Genomic DNA, 22,209 nt, shown 5'->3' with positions numbered 1-22,209 from the left:
AGCTAGAGAAAAGCAAAAAGAAGTTGAGTATTAAAAATGTTTAATATTTAAGTGTCCCCCTACCCCCTTTTTGGTGATAATTTGAACAAACTTGAATCTAATCTACTGGAGAATGCTTCCGTATTATTATGACTAATTACGGCTTTGCTATACTTGAGAAACTTTTCAATTTTTCCCCTATTTATTCCTATAAAAAGTTTGTTTTCAGTTGTAGTCCGTCTTACCCCAGGGGGTCATGATGTAAACAAACTTGAATGTACACTTTGTAAGGATGCTGCGTCTGTATTAATATGAAAAATAATAATGTTTTGTTTTAAACAGGAATTCTTGTCTGTTTTTTGACTAGATGAAATATTCAAGGTATATTTGCTTATATATCTTACATGTATATATTTAGATGTAAGGGATTTAAAAAATCATATTTTTTTTCTTTCCTCGATATAATTGTACAACTTTAAATAGAAATGGTAAACTGGGTTTGAAATCTAGCAGGGACTATATTTTTGGCGGAACTGCGTCGTATGAAAATATCTCTTTTTCTGCTTCTCAAAATTACTATAGAACAATAAAATTAGTTAAAAATTTTAATCAATGAAAGACATAAAGAAAATTTCAAATATAAGTAAAATCAATAATAATGGACTGAAGTTTGAAAATATATCAAATTAATATGATTTTCCAAACAAACTAAAATTTTATTAACTTTTAAAAGTTTCCAATCTAAAAACAAAATTCAGCCAAAAAACCACAGAAAGGGATTTTTTCTATTAGTAAAGGGTCAAAACTTTTTTATTCAATTTTTATCATTATATGGTTACTTTACCATATGTGAAAATTAGACAAAATTAAATATACGAACCAGAAATAAATAAGTAATAAATCCGAAATATCTAAGAAAAATAGAGGAAATTCTGATAAGATAATATCTATTTTAGTTAAATTATTTACGTCAATTTGGTAGCATCATCTGATAGACAAACGTTTAAACTTTTGAAATAGAAGTAGACATCGAATGATTGGCAACAGTAGTTGTTTAATTCTTAAGGTCAAGGAAAAAGACGATGACCTTAACCTGACCTTGCTTTTAAAATAAAACGGTCAATTTTAATCTAATTGATATCGTCATTTAATGAAAATATTTTTTCAATTTATGAAAATTTTATTCATTTTTAAATACAAGAAAAATAAGAAAAATGAGAAGAATCCCTCCTTAACGAAAAAAAGTTTTGAAAGGCATTTCCTATATATTCCTATTCCCAGTTGTGGCTCCACCCTACCTGCAGAGGTTTTAATTTGAAAAAGAAGTTGAATTTACACTATGTGATGAAGCATCACTGGTCCAGTATATGAGTAATACCTTTAAAAACATACCTGGCAAGCAAGCTATTATAAATTCCTTTTTCTACTTTGATATAATAGAGTAACTTTTTTAAAATGCCATAGAAAGACAATCAAGTCAATCAGTTTCTTTATAAATCTTGTTCACCTTTAGCGTAATATTAGAAATATAATGACTCAAATAAATATATTCATTTTAAATAAATATAAAATGTAGACAAACGACAAATGAAATAAAATAAAGACACTGAAGTCAATGTACTTACCATAACCATATACTTTCATAAATCCGGATATCAATGTAAGTAATTTGAACAAAATGTTGGCACTGGAATTCATATTACTTACAGGAAATCAAATTAAGATATGGTGGGTCGTTCAGTATTATTTACTTAAGATATTTTTTTTAACTTGCATTTGTAATTAGTCAATTGTGTAACATATACAATGTCATGCAGTTACACTGGATAACATACAGTTCACGTATACATGTAAACCATTATGATCAGGGTTTTTCTACATCTAAAAAAAGGACAAAATTGATAGAAGACAATGAATATAAAAGCATACACAGTAGGCAGTGCCTGCACTATATATATACACCATAAAATGTAATACATTATCTGCAGTAATGTAGCCCTCTCCATTTTTTTATCTGATGTTTCTGGGAGAGGGCTACAATTCCAAGGGATTTCCGTACCGGTGCATATTTTTATTTTTTTGATACGGGCGACTGCAGGCAAAAGAAATTGCTTTTGCATTCTACTTTCTTCGAATGAGATGGAATTTTTTATTCATCATTGACAACCTGACCCTTTATATGCTAACAAATGGTAAAATATAACTGCGTGTTTACCAGCTGTCTTCTTCAGCAGCCATGACAGTTCTCGCGTAGAGTACGGAGGTTTCCGCTTGAAATTTAAAAAAGTTTGATAAAGTAAATGTCAGTGCTGATAAATGATTGTTGTGAATGGTGCCACTAACTTTCGATAAGTTAAACCATTTGAGTCGGAAATATTTTCATAAATAGCTATATTTGTGCTTTAGATAATGGGATTCCTTTATGGATCCGCTCCCTAGATCCCGAATTCTCATTGGCTGTCCCAAAAATCGGTCAAGGTCAGTAAACATTGCGGATAAATTCAAGTTATAATGTTGACATAAACGAAAAATGACCGATATATGGACATTATATTTTTGGATCAATTTATGTCTTGCATAACTGTTTTTTTGGTCTTCAGGTAAGATATGTTAGTGAAATAGTCATTTAATGATAATTTGAACCAAAATCTGTGCGTGAGTGAATCATCACGCCCGCGCACCCGCGCACTTGCACCATCACAGAGATCCTAGGAGTTGTAGACCCCCCCCCCTTCCAACAAAAAAAAAGCGGAGAGGGTTATATTATTGCAGCCATGATACATATGACTTGATGCATAACTTTTGAAGTTTCAAGTCAATTCTCAAATCTTGCCTTGATTTTGCCTGTAAGTAATTAAGTATTGTCACTCCTCTTGATCACATGTTCTGGGTGAGGTCAAGGCTATCGACATCAATTATGACACAAGATTTGTGTCTTATTACTTGACATATTTCTTTCCCAAATGGTGAGAGCTTGCATGCTTTGATAAATAATAGATAAACAAAGTATGAAAATTGTTATCTAAGCATATTTATATGGATAAATTAAATTCTGTTACTTGTTAAATTTTCAATGATATCATAGTGAAAATTATATTATGTAAAAAAAGATTAATTGTAAAGTTTATATAGATTATGTTTAAACTTTAGATTTAAACTTTTAATTTAATATTTATAAATATATGAATTTTTGATTCATTAAATTTCAAATTGAAGTATAGATTAAATATATGATAAAGTTTAAAGTTTTAAAACAAATCTGACCCTGTATTTTTTTTTGAAATATGAAATTATTAATATAAATTAAAACTTATCCTTTCTGAATTGTTCAAGCTTCATGCAGTAAGATAATAGAAATTATTATACCTATACTGTTATTACTCTATATAAAATTTATACCATAAAACTGTCTATTTCATTGAGAAGATACTATTTCCCTCATCTGAGGACTACTCCCTGAAAAAATCGGAGCTAACACTGGGACTACTCCCTCAAGAATATTTATTAATAATTTTAACCAATTATAATGAACAGGAGGCGGAGCGTTCAAGGAATCTCGAGTCTGTGACGTGATGTTATTAGCAATGTAACTATGACTTCAAAACATTTCGATATGCGATGTCAAAATCATATAGGAATTCTAGCAAAATGAAGACAACGATTATCCTTCGAAGTGTCAGTAAAATCATTTTATACTTTTTAATACTTTTATTTTCCTCGGTATTGATGCATTAGTTACCTTACAATATTTTTTAATCACATGCATTTGTGATTATTTAAATGCCTCTGTATTGTTTTAAAAAATGTCTGAGTCTCTAGTTTAATAAATCTCCCATGATTGTTTCGGTATAATAAAACAGTTATGGAATGGGTACTCGGGAAATATCAAATTTAAGATATCAAATTTATGGTTCCCCTCGGCAGGAAACTATATTGTCTACAAGAGAGTTCAACTGAAAACTGAATCACAGATGTCTCTTACAACTTTTTAAAAAAAAATACACATTAATGCACATGTTCATGACGTCACAATTGGCATTTTGGAAGTTACATATGAAAAATTGTATACAGTTATTGAATGGGTATGAGGGAAATAGCAAATTTATGGTTCCCAAAGGGAGGAAATAGACCACATGCATCGTCCACAAAGATTTTTACACATTATATCCAAAAATTGAAGTAGCTGACTGCTGTGGATATTATCTTGTTAAGAAAAATAACCCTTTAAATGAGGCTTTTTTTGTTGTTTTCAGCTTAAAAATGTAGTAAATTCATGACGTCATATTTCCAGAACGGTCCTTCTAGATTCCATATTCTTTCATGCTTTATCTCTTTTGTATATTTAACTTCCGTTTAAGCTAATTTCAAAACTTTTTTGAAAACATCTAATTTTTGGGGCATTATAGAGCCAAAACCATATCTTTGTCTTTCCTTAAGGATATCCGATCCTCAGCCAGGAAGGATAACTCTTAAATTTATTATTTTATTTAAAAAGTCTTAAAATGAAGCTTGAAATTGAGATCTTTTCGTGCAACAATTTTCATTTTATGCATCTTAATATGATTCAAGGTTCTTTGAAGTCTTAGAAACGGTCTTCTAAAAAGTTGACATTTGTACCTCATAAACAAAAAAAAAATGATTTCATTTTTAGAGAAATTGAATTTCCTTAGTCTAGCATTAGATACCAATGCTTGTTAGCATGATATGAAATTAGACATGATATGTGATGTCTAGCAATGATAGCATAAGCTTTTTACACTATGTATTATATGACAATTGAAGTAAAAAGAAGAGCTAAAATACTGTATAAGCATAAAAAAGATGCAATTTTCTCCAAATGCCTGGATACCTATATTTTTCTATCCTAAGTTATATTTGTTGATCAATTTTCAATTAGAAAATGCATAGCTGATGTTTTTATTCGTATTTCCTGAAAATATATTTGAGATTTGATAATTTTCCCTATATAATATGATTAACTATAATGGTGAACATTGAAGAAATTCCGTGGGTAAATTCACGTTACTATGTGAAATCAGAGACATTTTTGTGAGCATTTTGAATTACTTAAAAGCTAATTTTCAGAACCTAAGGATCGGACTACCTTAACTTCGCACAGTTTCTTGGCTGGTTTAGTTTAACCTTAAAAAAAAGGGGGCTTTTGTTATTTTGATAGTGACATGTTGTTCAGCATTCCGGAAAATATTTCTAAATCATATTTTATTTTTTCCGGAAAGTTCTCTTTCGAATTTTTACTTTGTGTTTACTTTAAATTTTTTGTATTTCGAATTTTTTCTCGAATTTTTATACGTAACTCTTTAGTAAGCAGGAGCATGTAACTGAAAGTCGTTACACTAAATTCTAAACCTGCCAAATTTATTTAACCTTTAAGGACATTGGCAAGGTTCATGGTTATCGTATAGAATTTTTCAAGAACTCTTGGTTTAAATGTAATAAACAGGTTATATTCTGGATCGTTTAACCTACCATGCCAACCTTCTTTTTCAGATTATGTCAAATCAGTGTTTTTACAATTCTCAATGCATTTCCTATGTTAAATGTTGATAAAAGGGACCTACATAATTTTCCACCATAATATTTCTCCAAAACCCACTTAATTCATATAGTTTTTGTATTATAATATACATTATTGTATCTTCATTTCCCATGAACTTCTGGATATTTTGGCTGAAAATAAATATATAGAAACAAGACATGGACATACCGGCACCGATCATGTATTTTTGAGTTGCTTCACTTAACAATTAAAATTGGTCAAAGAGACTGGTTCATTTTTTCTATCATGTAATTGACTGAATTGATGAAACACATAGTCATAAAAATATTGGCATGGATTTATTTACATGTATAACGTTTTATTCGTTTTACTAAATGCTGCTTTCACACCTTAGAACTGTTCTCAGTCAGCCAACCTTTCAGATGTCACATCTTTGCCCTTCCCGGCATACTGAGCATAACTATGGTAAATGACGACCTATGGGCGTTTTGTCCCTGAATATAATGTACAACAAAGTCATTACTACTTTTCTTTTTTGCTGTATAGATGATTCTACCCGTTGAAGGAAGAACACGTGCTTTTGTTTATCTCTGTAACATACACTTTATTGGTTTTCACCGCTTAGAGAATTCTACACGGGAGATCACTCTCAATCACTATTTTATAAGTGAAAAAAAAACCCATGTATTAAACCTTTTTTCTCCGGAAAACCCTGACTTGCCAATGTCCTTAATATTTGGTTATTTACCTATTGATCAAAAGACAAAAAATTATAACAATTTGGTCGGTAAGCTTACTATTCTTTATTTTGATAAAAAAGTTTATAATTAAATTATTCTCTTACATAAATGGATTTTTTTCTCCGACAGTGTTTTTGTCATCATTTTAACAACTTTGTTTATAAATAATTATGTTTACCTTTTTATACTTTCGATGTTGTTCATAACTGCTACTGTTTGTAAAATTTATCTTGATTGATTTATACTGATTTGTATTGATTTATTACACTTTACGATCTGGTCTCAAGAAATAGAAAGTTATTAATTCTACAGAATTAATTCTGTCTTTTCAGATTCACACTTAGAGTGTCAATATCTCACACTAGACACATATTGTTTCCTTAAAAGGGCTTATTTGAAAACATTCACAGTTGTGAAAACCAGAGGGTGATATTTACAATTTGGTGCATGGAATTAAAATTTTACAATAGTTAATTCATCTATTTTTAATTTTAAAGTGGTTAAAAGATGAAAGAGCTGGTACGAACAATGATGTCACTGCCAATCTTGATCATTTGATTTGATGAGAAACAGAAGATGGAAGAACAAACGGTCCTTGTGCAGCAGGAAACCACTGGGTTTTTTTTAAGGAAAGGTTTATTCAATGACATGGTTTGCAGCCTAGTTTGCTATTTCTTAATAATGATAATTCCTTCATCGGAATAAACTAAATTTCCTTTTCCAAAGAATGCATTGTTAACAAGAGGCCCAAGGGCCTTAACGGTCACCTGAGTATAATACAACAATTTAGAAGTTAAATACACTGATAGATGAAGCTTTGTTGCCCTAAAGCAAGAGAAGTAGGAAGATCAGGATCAACAAAATAATTAGTCTAGTATTCAGTATCAACTCATAAATTAAGTTCTAATCTGTCCCCCACATGCAGACTATTAACAAACTATTAGTGCTTCTGTACTATTTTTAAACCCATATTAAGACCTCTCGCATTGACCTCTCTTATGGTCTTTGAAGAACTTTTAACAAGATAAGTTATTTTTGTCTCATTTTTATTTATCTATTACTTACAGGTCTACCTGATTATTAAAACTAAGAAAATACTTTTTGAATTATATGATAAACATTCTTGCATAATTATCTTATTCTATTAACCTTTCAAATACATTATTTACAGTGATTAATTATCAAAGGTGAATGGAAAAGGGGAATAACTTCTCTCAGTAGAATACAAATTAATAGAGCCCTGCCCAGGAATAGAATGCTTAGACAAATGGTCCAGATGTTCAAAAATCTGGTAGATACACGCTTACTTATATCATTTAAACTTTTACTCAGTTTTCTTCCAATATGCCCAGAAGTAGAGAAGAATTTCACAGGTACAATGCATTTTCACTACAGATTCAACAAAGCCTTACCCTAACACCAGAACCCAAGACCAAGGGTCAAGAAATTTACAAATTTGGAAGAGTTACCCTCATCATCATACCTATGGACTTCAAAGAATTAACACTTTTCCACTATATTATCAAAAGCCCCTCCCACCCACCCCCCCACCCCTTATTATGCCAGAACCCCTGATCCTAGGACCACAAGATTTAAAAATTCTGTTCGAAGTTCCCATTTTCATCATAGCTAAGCAATTTATTTATTAGCTCAATGCTAAGGAGCAGACAGGATTAATTAATGATTAATTAATAGAATTAATGCTTTTTCACTATATAATCAATAGAGGCCCCCCCCCCCTTCCTCAAGAACCCCAAAAACTGAGGCCATATATTTGAAAATTTTGGAAGAGGCATCCTTGCCTATCATAATCATGTACTTGGTTTGTTTAAATAATCTCCAGTAGCAGAGAAGAAGATTTTCAAAGAATCATTGCATTTTCACTGTATAATCAATAGAGCCCCGTCCTAACACCAGAACCCCTGACCCTGGGGCCATGAAATTCACAATTTTTGAAAAGGCATCCTTATGCATCATACCATGCACTTAGTTTGTTTAAATAATCTCCAGTAGCAGAGAAGAAGATTTTCAAAGAATCAATGCATTTTCACTATATAATCAATAGAGCTCCGCCCTAACACCAGAACCCCTGACGCTGGGGCCATGAAATTCACAATTTTTGAAAAGGCATCCTTATGCATCAAATCCATGCACTTAGTTTGTTTAAATAATCTCCAGTAGCAGAGAAGAAGATTTTCAAAGAATCAATGCATTTTCACTCTTTAATCAATAGAGCCCCGCCCTAACACCAGAACCCCTGACCCTGGGGCCATGAAATTCACAATTTTTGAAAAGGCATCCTTATGCATCATAACCATGCACTTTGTTTGTTTAAATATTACCCAGGAGCAGAGAAGAAGATTTTCAAAGAATTAATGCATTTTCACTATATAATCAATAGAGCCCTGCTCTAACATCAGAACCCCTGACCCTGGGGCGATGGCTTTCACAATTCTGGAAGAGGCCCACCTCCTCATCATAACTATGTTCTTAGTTTATCACCTTAATGCCCAGGAGTAGAGGAGAAGATTTTCAAAGAATTAATGCATTTTCACTATATAGTCAATAAAGCCCCGCCCTAACACCAGAACCCCTGACCCTGGGGCCATGAAATTCACAATTCTGAAAGAGGCCCACCTCCTCATCATAACTATGTACTTAGTTTATCATCTTAATGCCCAGAAGCAGAGAAGAAGATTTTCAAAGAATTAATGCATTTTCACTATATAGTCAATAGAGCCCCGCCTTAACACCAGAACCCCTGACCCTGGGACCATGAATTTCACAATTCTGAAAGAGACACTCTTGCTCTTCATAACTATGTACTTAGTTACTTTATCTAATACCCAGGAGCAGAGAAGAAGATTTTCAAAGAAATAATGTACTTTCACTATATGATCTATATAGCCCCACCCTGGGGCCAGAACCCCTGACCCTGGGGCCATGAATTTCACAAGTTTGGAAGAGGTATTCTTGCTCATCATAACTATGTACTTAGTTACTTTATTTAATACCCAGGAACACAGAAGAAGATTTTCAGAGAATTAATGCATTTTCACTATATAATCAATAGAGCCCTGCCCTAAGACCAGAACCCCTAACCCTGGGGCCATGAATTTCACAATTTTGGAAGAGGCATTCTTGCTCTTCATAACTATGTACTTAGTTACTCTATTTAATACCCAGGAGCACAGAAGAAGATTTTCAAAGAATTAATGCATTTTCACTATATAATCAATAGAGCCCCGCCCTAACACCAGAACCCCTGACCCTGGGGCCATGAATTTCACAATTTTGGAAGAGGCATTCTTGCTCTTCATAACTATGTACTTAGTTACTTTATTTAATACCCAGGAGCACAGAAGAAGATTTTCAAAGAATTAATGCATTTTTCACTATATAATCAATAGAGCCCCGCCCTAACACCAGAACCCCTGACCCTGGGGCCATGAATTTCACAATTTTGGAAGAGGCACTCTTGCTCTTTATAACTATGTACTTAGTTACTTTATTTAATACCCAGGAGCAGAGAAGAAGATTTTCAAAGGAATAATGCACTTTCACTATATGATCTATATAGCCCACCCTGGGGCCAGAACCCCTGACCCTGGGGCCATGAATTTCACAATTTTGGTAGAGGGCTCAATGCTTGTTACAATGATGCCAACAGTTTGACTGCTTGATGTCCTGGAGTAAAGAAGAAGATTTTTAAAGATTGCATTATTTTTGGTGGTTTTAGCCCCACCCCTCAGGCCCCAGGGGGGCAGGGACCATGAAATTCACAATTTTTGTTCCCCTTCACCCATAGATGCTATATGCCAAATTTGGTTGAAATTGGTTAAGCGGTTTCAGAGAAGAAGCTAAAAATGTTCAAATGTTAACGCACGACGCACGCCGACGGACGAGAATGGATAGCAATAGGTCACCTGAGTGACTCAGGTGACCTAATAAAAATTCGTATAAAGTTTGAAAGGGATGTCGAAATGTGAAAATAATAAGACACCAGACGGAAGAACGGGATGTAAAATATTTATTGATCATAATTACTCACTTGAACCTTTGTCTCAAGTGAAACAGTGAATAAAATAAAAACAAATCAAACAAATGGAAATAATTATATTTTTAAGTTTATACGACAAATGCAAAATTACATCTAAAATAAATTTAATTAAGAAAAAAAATATCGAATCGATTGACGAAATTTTTTCTGTTAAAATAGGCATTCTAACATTCCATAATGAGTGTTAGTCATTACAATAAACAACAAATGCAATGCCAGTAAAATGTTGTATGTTCTCAGAAAAAAGGTAACGTTAATATTGCTTTGAAATTTCAACGACGTCAAGAGAAAAGGTGCCTAACAATATATTAGTATTTCTACCATAACTACAAAGGCACGAAAAACACAAACTGATAAAATAAATTATGGATATAAAACGCTTAAAAATCAACAAGTAATTTGAAAATCAGTAGAAGTCAGATACATAAAAAAGACAATTTACAAAATCAATCATATTTTTAGAAATATAACAATGAAAAATGCAAAGTGCTGCAATAAATATAAACTAAAAAGCAAGCATATGGAACACAAAAGAATAAAAAAAAGATAAACTAATTTAAGTTAATCAATAATAATAATAATAATATATAGCTCATTTTGAATAAGTCTCAAACTCAAGCTCTTCTGTTTTTAGAGGGTTTTTTGTTTGACTTTGATTGCTTACAGTGTATACACAGAAATAAGGAATATGTTCGAAAAGTTTTAAATTCACACAAATTCATGACACAAATAGGGAAAAAGATACTTTTTCACTGCATTCTGTTTATGGTTATGAAAGTTTCCTCCCTTTGTTTAACAATTCGCGTAAACGCTGTCATTCTGCATGTATTCAGCGACAACATCATAACAAAGCTGGTATTCCTCCTGAAAATATAGGAAATATGGTATACAATGGTATCATTTATGATACATATCATAAATGGAATTAACAACAATGATGAAGTAAATTGTATTTACATTTATTTTTAAAACTATTTACTCCAACAGATCTAGGACTCATGGGGTGAATTGAAAACACCTTGTTTTAATGATTATTATTATATAACAGTAAATGTTACCAGGTAGAAACTGACTTTTTTTGTAGAAAAAAGGCAACTTCCATTTTTCTTTTACATGAAACAGTACCGCGTATCTATAATTAATTTCTACACCAAAGATTACTAAAACAATCCTAAGCAGACAACAGCCAGCTGATGCTCAGAATTAACAAGATCAAATTTCATCAGAATATAGCATTAAAATCAAAGTTTCTTTATTTTAAATTCATTGAAATACAAAATGATTTTTTTTTCCTTTCGCTAATTTACAATTCCTGAGATCAAATGTATCAAAATTTCCTAGAAATATTACCATTACTGTTACTTCTTGTAAGTTTTCTTATTTGAATCAAAAATGGGATTAGCCTAAGTTAAATACCTATTTTACAGTTTGCAAGCATAACCAATCATAAAATGATTCAGGATAACAGAAAGGATTACAGAATGATTAGTGTAAGCATCTATAGTTCAATGATTCTGTGTGAATCCTGATATACAAGATTTCTAGAGAAGTTCATCTCAACTGTTTTCATGCAAAACCACAAGTGTTGCACAATTAAAATTCCAAAAATTAATTAAATGGTAAGCAAAGATGACACTTATACAAGGTTAAACTTTACAAATACTGAAAAGGCAAACATTCTCACCAAGGTAGACACAAACTCCGGTCTACGAATCTGCAGTTGTCGTGTGATGGTTAAGATATCCACATCTTTATCCATTGAGAGTTGTTCCAGAGCGTTATAGACAACAGCAAATGCTCCACAACGTGTAGCTCCATCACTTACAGACACATGCAATAAATCAAATAGAAATAATTTTTTGTTAAGAAATCACGGTGTATTTGAAACTTGTTTTGAATTTTAATGTATAAGACATCTTCTGTGCAAGAAGATTTGGCATATTGACGTCGATAAAACATTCTGGGATCCATTGTTCAAATATTGAGAAGTTACTGGTATCAGGGGAAGATGTTTCTTAAATTAAGAAATTGATCAAACAATTGCTCAAAATCACACAGAGCTGAGAACTACCTGGACAAAATAAGTATTTTTCCCTCTTGCTTATCTTTCTCTGATTTTGCCTCTTTGACCACATCAAGTAACACTCTTTTGTCTGCAAGGAACCTTCCTTCTTTCCAGGTCTTACATTCCATCACAGTTATTTTCATGTCGCTGCCTCCCTATAAATAGAAATTGTAGGTTTCGTGAAGTACCGGTACATGACCTCTCGAACAAAAAGTTGGAAAGAACTAGTATCCATAATGTATAAACATTACAAACCTTCGGCTGCAAAACTATATTCCTGGTTGTAAAGTTTACCGAATTTGTTGATGTTGCTAGTTTAACTACAAAACTGCCGAGGATTTTGTTGTTGGATTTTGACGGAACCCAAAGGGATGACTGGCGAAATGAGACAAATCTAATGTTATTTTCTTTGAAAATATGATGATGGAAAATTAACAGTAAGAAAACCTTTTTTTTACATTTTGATATCATTTATATTTTCTTTTTTAGAATATTCAACTCTAAAGACTTATATAATTATTTATCAAACATATCTTTTGATGATTCTACATGTGTAATCAAGCCTTCAACGATTCATTTCTTACAGAATTAATTTCCTTCAAAGGACTCAGGAAAACCAACACACGGGCATCAAAATCTCTGATGAGTCTGAGAAAATCTTCAGTATAGTCAGGAAGTGGGTACTGGGCGCTGATCAGACTGTCATTTTCTGTGAAGGACTGGAATATATATTTTATACTATGCATTTTTCTAATTTTTTGTAAGAATGGGTCCTGTAAAATCACTTATTTTCTTGGGGTCATATTTTCGTGCTTTGAGGATAAAAAGATTGGTTCCAATGGACTTGATTTTTGGTCGAAAGACAATTATGATAATATATTTTGAAGTTCTAAATATTTCCGGGGGACATAGATTTTGGGTCTCCTCAAACAACGAACACAGCGAAAATTAATAATTTCACAGTATTATTAATGTATGTGAGTCGTAGTACATAAGAAATTGAATTTTATCATCTGATCATACACTCATATAACATTTTATTTTAATGTAATACGTTTACAACCAAACATGATGCTCCTCCTTAATGAACACAGAAATAATGTTTTCCTGATGTCTATTTTCGAAGGGTCACTTGATATATAAGAAATACGTAATAAGCGATTTTTTTAAATAAAAATAATCTATTTGAGAAAACGTTACATTTAAGGACACTTTTCATGTTAAATTAAACACAAATCCGACCTGTAGTAGAACAGCGTTGTAGTAGTTGTTCCTTCCCTTTGTATAGGACAGATAACACATGTATTTTTCAACTGAAATTAATAATTAAAAGTGATGGAATGTTACAGAGCAGCTGTGGAAAATTACAATCGCTTATTAAATTTATTTTCATTAGTTTTTGTTCTTCCAATTTGAGAAAAAAACTTAAAATTGATGTAGAAAATATTGAAATATACCTGGTAAAACACTCTCTGAATAGTTGGCCGATATGTTCGTACGTCCAGATTCGTAGTCTTTCTCTGAATATTTTACCCGAAGAGACAGTAAATTCTACAAACATTCAGAGTAAGAGTACACGCATGCTTACATTTCAAGCAATTATTGATAGGTAAGAATAATGTCTTTTTTTCTAGAAATTTATAATCTAAATTATGTATTTCTGATAGATATTCAAATAGTTTTTATTTTATATGTGTATAATCTAAATTGTATTCGTAAAAATTGTACATTCAGAATTTTAATGCATATAGGGGGACCCACTTTATAAGCTAATTGAAGCCTTGTCAATACCTTTTATTGTGGGTCTTCTTCATTTGGATATAAAGTGAATAGACTTGCATTATTTTATATTTTTATAGAGTACGATTAATTTACCTGGAACTCTGACGACAGGGAAGTTGTACTTGATAATTCACCACAATTTGTGTAAAAGGACCTATCTTGGGGTGGTTTTGAAAGTGATTCAGCTGTCAAACATCTTGATCTTCCACTGAATGATTCACATAAGGCGAGATAAAGGACTCTGTATTGGTCCTTTTGGATGAGAAAAAAATGTTTCATAATTCAGAATCGAATACAGTCTTTTTCTTCTTTTATCATTCACCTCTTGAAAATATATATCGAAAATAAATATCGCGTTGCTTTTGTTTTTTATTGTAAATATGTCCATATTTAAAATATGCCTATAAACCAAGGATTGATATATATTATGAAATTCCAGATACTTTCAAAATAATATTTCTTTGCAAATGCATTGAATGTTCTTTGAACGTGTGAATCCTTAGATGAAAAAGTTACAAATTGTTTATAACCGTCAAAAGCGATGTCAAAGATGTTTTCAATGAAACAATGTATAAAAGTCATCAATCATGAATACAGGGAGATAAGAAGCTGGTCCATGACATATGTTGACCACAACAAGAACAGATATGGTTGCAGACCACTGGATTCCAAACCACTCTAATGCATTATTACTTCTAGATGTTAACCCTGAAAAACTCACAGTTAAGAATTCAAAGAAATGGGTTGGCAGACAATCAATGTATATAAGTGCACAGGAAAGGACAGAAAAATATGGTACATTAGTGGAAAAAAAGGGTACAGATGAAGAGAGGTCAGAGTTCCTGGAAGAACATCCGAGTAAAGATACTGAAAAGACTGAGACTCTGGAAGAGAAACAGTTAAAGTTAAATAATAAATATAAGACTACAGATAAAGAGAAGTCAGATACCTTGGAAGAGAGACCGGTTCAAGATGCAGAAAAGATTAAGACATTGGAAAAGAGACAATTGCATGATACAAGTGAACAGATGAATACAGTTTAACAGAAGTCAGAGACCCTGGAAGAGAGACAACATAAAGATGGAGAAAAAAAATGAGACTTAGATTATGCACAGGGTTTGGTGGAGCCTAGAATAATGTTTTGACCTTTTAATGGCCAAAAAAATGTAAAAGATTAATGCAGGAACAGCATTGTTGATGTTTTTGTTATAATTCCACCACCGTATCTTGTAGGTAGAAAGTATCACGTAAACAGCTCATTGTAGAAAGAGGCTGTAGATAAAATAAATGAAATGAAAGTGTAAAACCAGAAAAAGATGAATGCATTCTACAGTACAGGCCACGAGTTTTCCCCGTCGCACGGTGGAAAACACACCGTGTGAAATGCTCTGTGTCACACCGTGTACACGGTGTAGCACGGTGTGTGTGGATTTGAAATACAAAGGTAGGCACACCGTGTCGCACCGTGTCTTGAAAAATCCCAGCTAATGCTCCCCGTGTCGCACCGTGCCCAGAAAATTCCCTCCGTGCCGTACCGTGTCCATAACATTACAGAGAAAATCGTTTGGTGCAGATAAACACATTAAAATTTAAAAACAATTTATCACTTTGATTTATATATGTAAAATTATCGTTTTAAAGTCTAGAAGACATTGAATATGCTCTGAATCGTACTAATGAAACATGTAGTATTTATTTTAAATTTATATTTAAATTTATATAAATGTATATTTAAAAAATGATTTTGAATTTATCGTGCACCCAGAAGTTTGTATTTTGTAAAGTTATTTAGTTACCGGTACTTTTTAAAATTATCATTTGGGTTGAAATTTTTAATGTCAGAAGAATTTAATTCCATGAGCTCATTCATGCAACGAAGAAAGGCTATAAATAGCATGATCCATCAAGCTGCATTACATGTAGTATACGATCCGAGCTGCAGTTGTTTTAGTATACAATCAAAGCATTAATTTTATATTCCTGAGTAGAGTACATTTTGATAGTCTTATATTATTCTGAATTTATAAGCGAGAATCGGCAGCAAAAACACGAAATCCCTGTGTACAATAATGTGCGTATTTCTCGTAGCAGATTTTCATAAACTAGTATTTTGAAAATCCTTCCAGTGTAAGTATGTAATAATTTTTTTCTTTAATTGAAAAGTGTAGAAACAATGTCAGAGAGAGAGAGAGACCCCCTTTCGCATAAATCTAAAAATAAAAAATCTCCGTTTTATAATGTCCAAGAGTATTTCTCGTAGCAGACGATTGTCTTTATCTTTTCATAAACTAGTATTTATGCTTTTGTTTTAAAATCCTTTCAGTGTAAGTATTTAATACGGTAAGTTTTTATTTAAATGGAAAGTGTGTAAAGAAACAGTGTCAGAGAGAGAGAGAGAGAGAGAGATTCTTATAAATTTAATTCTTCGTTTTATTTACATTACCAAAGTCACAATTAATCATTCTATAATACTATTTAAATTCCGTAACTTCGTTTCATATTCAACTCAGTTACATGTGTTCAATCAATTTGTTCTTCGTACATGTAACACCCGAAATCCTCGTGCTCTACCTGTCAATCAAAATCGCAGCTAGATGGCCCTGAAAGTTTGCTTACGCGGAAAGTATTTCTCTTGTGATTTGAAACATTCTTATCTTCAGTTCCGAGTTTACACCTTTCTTTAAAATATATTGGGATACAGCCGGAGGGCCGGGGCGCTGTGTGATTATCACACCTTTCAAATTCTTTCGTCCTGACCATATCATGTGTATAACACACTCAAGTGACTTCCAGCCGAATTCATCTACCGGGTTACACCACCAGTTCACCAAACGTGTACTTTGACTTGATTTTAAACTTACTTGTAAATTATCCTTTTCAGACACATATAAACATGTAATCAGTTAGATTTTTTATTTTCACAATAACGTAACATATAAATCCACAGACTTTCGATTAATTTTTAATTAGCTGAATCATATCGCTTTCAACAAGCGGAAAGGGGGGGGGGGGAGGGGTAATGAACATAATGCATGTAGCTTGAAAGATGCTAGGTCTTTTCTTTTTTTTTTTTTTTTTTTTTTGTTATAACTACACATTTTCTTCCTTAACACAATAATAATACTTTGACCTTGAGAAGCTTAATTTGCTCTATACATCCCCGCTCCACATTCGCTAATGGATTTTTTTTTCTCGCAAACCTTACGAGACATTTTTCATAAAATAATCTCAGAATAAGGTAATATTTGTACAGTAGTTGAAAAGCAGATTTGGGTTACCAAAAGTCGGCTTTTTGTGCGTGTGATATTTACCTCCATGTTTTACATGATTACAGATTGCAATAATCCTTAATCGAAAGTACATGTATAATTCGCCGAGTAATAATCAGAGAATAGAGTTCATGTGTGTGTATCTGACACGTTTTTTGATTTTATTTATTTAGATGCATATATATATATTTTTTAAAATTTTACTTAGAAAATGATTTATGAAATAAACTATGCATCTGATAAATACCACATATGAGTGCATATGTACGGTAAAAGAGATCTTGTTAGGAAAATGAACACAGTTATAATCGAGAGAAAAGACAACCAGGTAATCAATTTACGAAAGTGTATTCCTAAAAAAAAATCTGATTTCAAAGGAATTGATATGATTGATTAAATAAAGAAATGAGAAGTTTTTATTATAAGTTCTGCGTGATATCGTAATGGGGCACTGTGATACACCGCGCGAACACACCGTGTTACACGGTGCGCAGACACCCTCACTTTAAAGATGCCGACATTGATCGAGGCCCACGCTAAAGCGTGGACTTTCGGTCCACGGGGCCCCGTGTTTTTCGGGGAAAACTCGTGGCCTGTACTGTATATAAGAAAAGTCAAAACCAAGGAGTTAATAATGTGTTGTCAAAACAATATTGATCCATTTATTTAAGGTACACTGACATTCAATTTTAAGCTAATCTGGTAAGGGATATCTAAGATATGTCCAGAAGTATGCCTTATCAAGTATACCAGTTATTTCCACCGCACATTTCCATGGACAAAGAGTTGCAACGTACTCAAGAATTTGTTTTCTCGGATATTTTATTGTGTTTATCCATTTTATTGCGCACCTATGTCAGTGTCTAATGGGGATTTAAGCCTTGAGACTAATTTTATCATTCTGTTTAATTATTACCAAATACATGTATAATTGTGTGTAATACACAATGGTCCACGATTATACCTAAATTTCCCAGAGATAAAACTACTCCCTTACAGATATTTTTTTGAATACTCAGAACATTTAGTATCGCAATTACCTCGAATTGTATAACTTACTGCGGCTGTTTTGCAATAAAGTCAAGAAACTTATAAATCTCATTAATCTCCATTCATTTTCGGGGGATAACATGTTGTTTACATATATTGTTTACGCTAGTGACAATTGAATGATACGAACAATAAGTATGCCGAAGGTACAAAGTAATGCCGATGGTTGCACTTCAGAAAGCAAGTCAAAGTATTCGGAATATTTAGACTTCCAAAATAACGTTTATCAGAAAGAAAATGATTAAACTTATTATTAGAATAGTCTACTTAGCGGGAAATATCCACAAAAAATTAACACAAGAGAGCTAGCATTTTAATTTCATAGCGTGGTGCAACGAACATTTAGCTAGGTATTTCACCAGGGCTTCTTTCTTATACATGTAAATGTCCCTTAATAATCTGCAGTGATCGATCTCATAGTGTAGTCAACAGCTATAGCACATTGTCCTCAGCTATTAATCAACGTTTCCTACCTTCAACGCAAAAGAGTTTCATACGTTAAGTAATAGCGATATAAAGTATTCTTCCTTTTGTTTGAAATAGGTTAATCTACCCTTATGGCATGAGGTTATATAAAACTAAAATTACTTTAAAACACTTAATAGGTGATGATTAAATTAATAAGTCTTGGCAGTTATTTCTAATTAAAACAGTTTAACGATTCGAATGTAGTTGCAAGTACTTCCATGACCAGTCATAAAAGGTGTTTATCCTGTAGCGTTATGGTTTTATATATTTGTCTTTGACCATGGTCAAAGACTAATACATAAAACCATAACGCAACATTTCTGCAGCTAAGCATATACTAAATGTAATATATATCTCTAAAATTAAAAACACGAATGCAGTTATCACGACCCTTGTCTTTGATTTATCGTGAGGATAGGTTAAATACAGTTTTAATAAATGGAACATTTTTGTATTATTTATTTTTGAAAATAAAAACTCTTTGCAGTTTTTCAGTTAAAGTCTTCCTTTATCATTATCGACAAATGTCTTTTTAAAAAAACTTTAGAATTTTTTTCAAACTTTTTTTTTTTCTTTTGAGTTGAAAGAATAGCAAATATTTCATTTTGACTGAAAGGATTGATTTTATTTAAACATTAAAAACCTTTTATTTAGATGTACAAACATATATTTGAGAATAATGCTTTTAAAAATAGATATTCTGATATCAATTACCGAGAGATTTTGCTGGTCCTTATAAATTAATAAGGCATATATAACCATGTGATTAAAAAAATCGAAAATATAATTATTTTGTTATTTTTTCTTTAATATGTGTATAAATCAATTTTGGAAAAGGGGTTGTGACGGTACATATTGTCGTTACATATTATCGTCGGCGACAATATGTACCTACCCTCACTGTACATATTGTCGTCCATCGGTACATATTGTCGTCGGCGAGAATATGTACCGAGACGAGCCTTATTTTCCTCCTGCATAATGGACGGCAAAATTTACAGTCAAGCACCAGCACATATTGCCGCCGATGACATTGTTTTGACGAATATTTCCTTGAGAAAAGAAAGAGAGAATGACAAACACACACATGCACGGAGGGAGACAGACAGCATTTCTCGCAATATTGTAGGGAGACAACTTTTTGGTTAGAAAATTGTGTCCAGGATTGATGTACATCACTATGACCTATCAAGATACCTTAATTCTTGAGATATCTGATAAATCAGCTTTTCTTTTTTTTCTTGTAATATATACTTGGAGATTGAATACATGTATGTTTTTTTTTTGTTCAGTAGTAATGATTATTTGGAAATTATTTTTTGTGTTATTCTTATATAAAATCGTGTGCCGATATAATATTATAAATATAATTTAATGTTAATAATAATATAAGAATAACGCAAAAAATCACATTTTTAGATCACCTGAACTAGAATTTCAAGTGAGCTTTACTGATCACATTTTGTCTGACCGTTCGTCTGTCTGTAAACTATTCATAATTTCAGCTTCTTCTCAAGAACTACTGACAGAGTCAATATCAACCAAATTTGCCACACTTGCATCCATGGATAAAGGGGATTCAAGTTTGTTCAAATGAAGGGCCATGCCCTCTTTCAAGGGAAGTAGTTAAAAATAAGTGAAAATTTAGTGACTTCTAAAAACCTTCTCAACAACCACTGTGTCAGAAAAGTTTAAACTTGTGTGAAAGCTTCATTAAAAAGTGTAGATTCAGTTTTATTCAGATCATGTCCCTCGGGGGATAGGTGTGGCTACAATAGATGATCTAAGTTTTTTATAGAATATTTAGAAAAAAAAACAATCTTTCAAAATCTTCTTTTCAAGAACTACTGGGTCAGAAGAGATGATACTTATGTGAAAGCTTCATAGCGTACGTTCAATTTTGAGGTGTTGGCACAAAAAAGATCCCTCACTGCTCATTGATCCTTAGTGCCAAGTATAGGTCTAAATTTGCAGCCCTCCACAAGTAAGTGGTGACGTCTCAATATTAATGAAAAATTCTCGAGAGGGACATTTTAACAACAAACAAACAAAAACAAAATCAATTTTGTTCAAGTCAGGGGTAATGTGGGGCCACAATGGGTGATCAAAGTTTTACATAGCAATATATACAGAAAATCTTTAAAAATCTTCTAAAATACCAAACACAGATGTAGCATCCCCCCTTCGCTTGGTGTTTTGATTTTTTTTTTTTTTTTTTTTTTTTTTTTTTTTTTTTTTTTTTTTGACTTTAGTAAATTCTGTTTGTTTAACTTGTATATACTTAGTCCACAGGTAACATTTCATAATTAAATAATTAACTTAACATATACAATAACACTGATGGACGACAATATGCGCAGTGAGGGAAGGTACACATTGTCGCCGGCGACAATATGAACAGGACGACAAAATGTACCGCCAAAATCACGCTGCATGAAATAGCATATGAGACACGTCAGTGTGATTCTCACACCAATTACATTCACAAAACTACCAAAAAACAATAAAAGACATCTTTATACAACAATATCTGTGGGGCGACAATACATACAGTGAAAGTGAGGCAAATAATGTCCCCAGCGACAATATGTACATATGTAACTTTTCAGTCGGTGACAATATGTACCGATGGACGACAATATGTGCAGTGAGGGTAGGTACATATTGTCGCCAACGACAATATGTACAAAACGACAATATGTACCGTCACAGGGGTGTTAACAGCAACAACAAAAGAATATATTCTTTTATTTTTATGGCCAACATACATTGCAACATATATGACAATTTCCATTTTGTACTTAACTCTGTCTAAAATTCGAACTATCTTGATTTCAGAATACACAATCATTATTAAAAATGTTGATTGAAAGAAATCACATCGTCTGCCGTTAATTCTTTCAACCTTTCAATTTGCTAGATTTAAAAAAGATAAAGGACATCAAGATGCAGGTTCCCCTGTGTTTATTTTTGCAGAATATTGTTTACTACAAATATTTGCGATCATTTGAATATATAGGGTATGAATCAGGAAATAAATAATAACAGAGGACAAGTAAAGAATATGCTTCTTAGTATATTAATTAATTTTATTAGTTAAGGGCTATTTTTCTTTTAAAATTTCACGAGTTGAAGCAATGCCCTCGGTCTTCTGTTTGTCCCTTTAAGCTGAATCTTTTTTTGAAATTCAGCACAATACTGCGTCGTGAACATGAACTCATAAGAATGATGGAAGATATAGAACACATCATGTTTAAAGAGAGAATAAATTTTACATT

The 22,209-nt window shown here is 32.2% G+C and overlaps 1 protein-coding gene across 1 annotated transcript; it reads right to left on the bottom strand.

The window, feature by feature from the left end:
• Positions 1 to 11,049: 11,049 nt before the first annotated feature.
• On the bottom strand, positions 11,050 to 13,685 carry LOC133193064 (receptor-type tyrosine-protein phosphatase alpha-like). Its single transcript, XM_061329051.1, has 6 exons — positions 13,605 to 13,685; positions 12,947 to 13,081; positions 12,618 to 12,737; positions 12,369 to 12,517; positions 11,982 to 12,117; positions 11,050 to 11,161 (listed from the first exon to the last, which is right to left on the bottom strand). The coding sequence occupies exons 1-6, from the start codon at positions 13,662 to 13,664 to the stop codon at positions 11,090 to 11,092; spliced, it is 672 nt and encodes a 223-aa protein (XP_061185035.1). The 5' UTR covers positions 13,665 to 13,685; the 3' UTR covers positions 11,050 to 11,089.
• Positions 13,686 to 22,209: the final 8,524 nt, after the last annotated feature.

This window comes from Saccostrea echinata, unplaced genomic scaffold, assembly GCF_033153115.1.
Source record: "Saccostrea echinata isolate AGI-Se365-2 ecotype Australia unplaced genomic scaffold, CSIRO_AGI_Sech_v1 ptg000027l, whole genome shotgun sequence".
Classification (NCBI taxonomy): Eukaryota; Metazoa; Mollusca; class Bivalvia; order Ostreida; family Ostreidae; genus Saccostrea; species Saccostrea echinata.
Note: the sequence above shows the minus strand (reverse complement) of the source record. Positions and strands in the feature narration are given on the sequence as shown.